A 5,646-nucleotide genomic window follows, 5' to 3' on the forward strand; every position below is an offset into this window, starting at 1 on the left:
GGCTACCCGACCGCCTACACTACACTTTAGAAATTCGATTTAAAAAGTAATAGGTCTGAACATTCCGGGTACACTTTTCGTCGGAACCGACCATCTAGGCGTTGTCTGTCTGTCTGAGAACAGTAGTGATAAATCCTATTACAAAGGCGTCAGTAGATTACTGCGGGACCCACCGGCATTACAAGATATACGCGGGTACGTTTGGAATAACATACTTATGTATCCACAAATATAGAGGACAATGGGAGTATAGAAAATCATCACAACGTATGCGGAACATGCTCATCAACTACGGAAAATGTTGCAACCATCACCTCTTTAGTAGAAACTCGTCAATCTCCTAAGAAATCTGCTGATGCAGCATTTTATAACTTTCAGAAACCGTATGATTGCAATGACCGACAGACGATGGGAACAAATTTGTTTGAAACAAACATAAAAGATAAATTGTTGAATGCAAATACCTCCCCTTTATGAAAACTGCACTATTGTGCGAGACTGAATGGGAGGCCTTCGGAATGGGTCAATGTGAAAAGTGGACCAAGGCAAGATTGTTTTCTAAACTGACCATCATTAGAAAATATACTGAAAAACTATTTGGGGAATATAAATAGTGACTGTACGCATCACGGAAGGTCACATAGGTGATAGTATTTTTCGACATAACATAGCACATGAAAAATCGTCGTCAGTTGCTGCGTTTGGGCGATGCTGCGCGTGTAAACTGATGTTGTGAAGAAAACTTGCAATGTACGTGAAGCATGCTATCCGTGCACGTAAGGGCAGATGATGGCATGGCAAACGGTGTTATCACTCAACCGTAAAACACCCGAGAACATGACAAGGCCAACTGATGAACAACGAGAGCGAGCAATTGGTACAGGGCGGTTGGTGTCGCTTGAATCAGGCACAGTACGAAAACCACTTGTAAATCACGTTCATGTAGCGTTACAGAGTGACTGGCAGAACTGGCAGGCCATGAGTGAGTGAGTGACTGTTCTGTCCCGGATCTTTACGGGTCCCGCGGCATGGTATCTCAGTGGGGTAGTACTATATGATCGGTATTAGTCCGGGCTAGTTCAAGCGGCCACACACACACGTGCATGCACGTCGCTCTATGAGTGCAATAATCTTGGACGCGTCGTTCAACCGACGTTGAGCCACGTGCCACCGCGTTACACGTTCGTTACACAACACTTACACCGGAAAACACGCACTGACCACCTCAGCTCTGTTAATCGGTAACTAATAGCGTGTAGCTCCAATCTTCTTTGAGAGTTTTCTTTCAACAACAAACGCTATAATGACTGATTGATTACTCTGTGGACACCACCGCCTTGAAGCACCTTGCCTTCACACACGTGGTGTTCGTATGGTACACGCACGTAACAGGTGTTCCAGGGGTTGCACACGGGTTAAACATCCGTTAAACACGGGAGTGCAACTCGTGAACTACCCTGCGCTACGTGTGACCAACGGGAGTGTCATGTCGAACAAGGTTTCAGGTCGATTCGATAAATAGATCCAATGAATAGTGAGATTAAACAAAACAATGAGGTGTGAAGCTTAATTAGTGAGTGGCCACTGACCTGTGTGAACCACATCATAAACACTTTGTTGGCCCGTCGCGAACACCTGGTGTCATCACTGATTTTCAGTGAGTGAGTGGGTGAGTTGGGTTTAACGCCGCTGTTAACAGTATTCCAGTTATATCGCGGCGTGTCAGCTTAATGTGGGAGGAAAGTCCGAAGTGATGCAGGTCTCAGACGTTTACCATTTCGGTGAAACCCACGAGCACGGGTATGGTGCTGACAAAGCAAGAAACATAATCGGGGCGAACCGGGATTCGAACCCACAATCATAGGTTTCTGGCGTTCCCAAGTAACGCAACTCTGCACAGCGAATCGCGGCGCCTTAGACGACTTGGCCACCCTTGCCCCCTGATTTTCAGTGATCCGTTCATATTCTTTCCAATGGAACTTGATTCTTGGGATAATTGAGACTGGTCATTATCTGGCGTTTACGTTTTACATTTAATCAGTTGGCCTGCCTCTGCATGAACGATTGTACTTGGTTCCAGCCTAGCCATTGCGATGTACCGACAGCAGAACAGCAATAAATTTAAATACGCATTGTTACGGGAACCCCCGAGTCCTGTGAAGATCCGCGATAGAATAGGTCTTCAGCAACTCATGCTTGCCGTAAAAGGCGACTATGTTTGTGGTAACAGGCGACTAACGGGATCGGTTGGTCAGGATCGCTGACGTGGTTGATGCATGTCATCAAACCCAAATGCGTGGATCGATGCTCATGATGTCAGTCACTGGATTGTCTGGTCCAGACTCGATTATTTATAATCATAAGGCTGGAATGTTGCTGAGATCGGCGTTAAACAACACAGAAGAAGAAGAAGAAGAAGAAGAAGAAGAAGAAGAAGAAGAAGAAGGGAACCCCCGAGCTTTCGCGATTGTCTGGGGTTGGTAAATATTCGATTGTGGATCGCAGAATTCCATTTTAACCTTTTAGGTATACCTATAATTCCAGAATATACCTATGATCTTCAGCCAAATGTACGCTCTAGATAGTTCATGTATCATACAGCAGTCACCACAAATCATGCTCCAGTTCAAGGAGAAGTATACATGGTCGTGGGTTCGAATCCCAGATTTGCCCTGATTATTTTGTTTGTTTATTTGTAAGAACTATCTATACCTGTGTCCCAGTGTTTACCACAGTTATGAACGTCTACCACCTGCATAACTTAGGCCTTTCCTCCCACATCAAGCTGACACGCGGTATAATTGAAATAATGTTTAAAGTAGTGTTACACCAAACTAACTCATTCATAAATCCCAGATGTAGCAATGTTCCCTGTATTGTCGCACTGTCGTTCAAGTGAATAATATAATTCTGCATCTGATAATCATCACTGCACATATTTTCAATTACTAATGAATGTTTGCAAATAAACTTTGTTACATAACACTGGTCAGCAAGTCGAGGGCGGTGTTTCTCGTGAGCACTCATTGCACGGGCTATAACGACGCAGAGCGTCCTTTTATGCGCTAGCTTGGCTTACGTTGTCTCACTCAACTTTACCTACTGACAATTGATATCCGTGACTTCTCGTTCAGCAGCAGAACACAAGGGTGACACGACTTATGCAGATTGTATTGGACATATACGGTGTGCCTTACTCGTGTATCAGTCACTACACAGACGCCGAGGGTTGAAGGTAAACCTTCAGTGGGAATATAATGAAGAGAAAATTGGAAGAAACAGAACAAGCTGAATGTGAAATGGCGTCTTCACGGAAAACAGCACGTTTGGATATCACCATGCAGCTAGGTTTTGACACTGCCGAAGTTGTGGATCTCCGGAATGTCATGACCAAGTTCCTCGCAGTTTATGAGAAGCTAGGGGGGACAACTCTACCAGACGAGAAACCTAACTACTCTTACACCGAGATGATATTCCTTGCTATTCTGGACGCTCCAAATTTTTGTCTTACCGCCCCTGAGATATACAAGCATATCCAGAAGAAGTTTCTGTATTTCCGCAATGACACGAAGGCCCATTGGCGTAATGCTGTAAGACACAGCCTGTCCAAGACCAAATGTTTTATGAAGATAAACGTGGGCAAGAAGACGTCAGCAACCAGTTTCCGGCCCACGTTCTTATGGAGTATACACCCACAGAGCTTGACGTCGTTTGTAAGAGGGGACTACCGTACGCACAAAGCTGATAAATATCGGTCAGACGACATGTTGTTGAGGGCATTTCATGAAGACAACACGGAGGCGTACTGGGATAAGGTGGTCGACTCCCTGCAGGTGAAAATACAGAACTTTCAAATATGTCTAGGAATGGCTTCAGATCCGGTTTCTTACGCGCAGCAACAGGCGTCTGCTTCAACCGGAAGTGACATCATATCGGGCGAAACAACGTCAGTGTCGCCAGTCAGTTTTAGCCAAGTGTTGGTGTCATCAGAATTACTGTCTCCTATTGAACCAGAAGTGCAGCTTTGTCCGACCATGGAAGTACCAGGCCGTTATTCATTCGTCCAGGCGTGTGATTCCCCGATAGATGACGGCAGGCGAAGCTCGTACGGCGATTTCAACAGCGGTGTGTCCTTCTTGTCCGTCAGCGGAGACAGCGACTGCAGTCGGGATGTTCATTCATTTTCACCAGTTTCTGCTGAACACAACATCTGCGACAATGTGAGAGAAGAACCTGTCGAACCCGGCTTGTGCTATAATAACGTACACTCTCCACCCTCCTACGGGTACGACTACCTGTATTATCCTACCCTGTCTGCAGCGGATTACATAAGCCGCGGGGTCGTGACCTGTGGACAAAACGACGAGTTGTCTCCCTTGGAGTCCCTTACGACAGGGTGTCATGGCTACCTCTACCCAGATGACCCATATGCAACGTGTGAGAGTTACCTTGGTTATCTGTACGATGACCGCATGACACAGTGTAATTTCTCGTATTGACCTCATGATACCTCTTTTGTGCTGACGCTGTGTTGTGAATGGGAGAGCCACGCATGGTTTATTACAAGCATCAGGGGTCGATGTTATTTGGGAATGTATCCGAATGTGCATATTTCTTCATAAGTGCTGTGCCTTACATTATTTCATTATGTTGTTTGACTGAATTACCGTTCTGAATATTGTTGAACTGTCAACGATATGAATTTTATATAAACTCATTTTATTCGAACTGTGTCTTGTTCATATTTTTAGTTACAATACCCCGTTAGGATGCTGGGGAGGATAAGGTCCTTTTTAGCCTATACTTGTCGTACGAGTAATTTGAATATGGTTATCAAGTAGTGCTGATTGCGCGGTTGTGCTTTGATGTCGTGGATATGTTCTCTTGCAGTTTGTCTGGTCCAGATCCGATTATCAACAAGCTGCATTGATATAGCAGGATTTTTGCTGAATGGCGTTTACACAATATTCGGCTGTCCGATCGTCAAAGGGACGCAATTAGCTCTGCAGAACTGCCTCCCAGCAACGTGCCAATCTATAATCGTGGGTTCGAATCCCGGTTCGTCCTGGTAATTTCTAGGTTTGTCAACACTATCATCGAGCTCTTGGGTTTCACTTGCATTGCATTTTGTTACAGAACGTGCTATATCATTTGTAACCAGGGGATGTAGATGTGCTAATAAAATAATAACATAAATTGGTTGCAGAATGCTTTCAACGTTGGCTACTGAGGCTGTCGCTGCACTGCCGGTCTGACCTAACTTCATCAACAGGTTATCGAAATAGACATGGCATAAACGCACTGTCTATGTACCCGTGTGGCATTATAACATAGAACATACGAGTTGTCTCGTAATGATTTGACCCGTTCCCCAAAACGTTCATATCGCTTCGATTGTCGAAAGTCTGTGTTAAAGTATCGGAGTTACGATCTCCCAAGCGCAGCAATCGCTTTATGGAACTGAGCCAGGCAGGCGGTGGGGTAGCCTGGTGGTTAAAGCATTCGCTCGTCACGCCAAAGGCCCTGGTTTGATTCCCCACATAGATACAATCTCATGTCTTTCCCCACATATGTACAACGAAATACCCATTTCCAGTGTCCCTCGCTGTGATAATGCTCGAATAGTGCTAAGACGGCGTAAAACCA

At 45.1% G+C, this 5,646-nt stretch overlaps 1 protein-coding gene across 1 annotated transcript; it reads left to right on the forward strand.

Moving 5' to 3' along the window:
• The first annotated feature begins 3,257 nt into the window (after window positions 1-3,257).
• LOC139456509 (uncharacterized) lies at window positions 3,258-4,499 on the forward strand. The gene has a single exon (XM_071238263.1). The coding sequence runs from the start codon at window positions 3,258-3,260 to the stop codon at window positions 4,497-4,499; it is 1,242 nt and encodes a 413-aa protein (XP_071094364.1).
• Window positions 4,500-5,646: the final 1,147 nt, after the last annotated feature.

This window comes from Haliotis cracherodii, unplaced genomic scaffold (genome assembly GCF_022045235.1).
Source record: "Haliotis cracherodii isolate W230 unplaced genomic scaffold, xgHalCrac1.p SCAF_1, whole genome shotgun sequence".
Classification (NCBI taxonomy): domain Eukaryota; kingdom Metazoa; phylum Mollusca; class Gastropoda; order Lepetellida; family Haliotidae; genus Haliotis; species Haliotis cracherodii.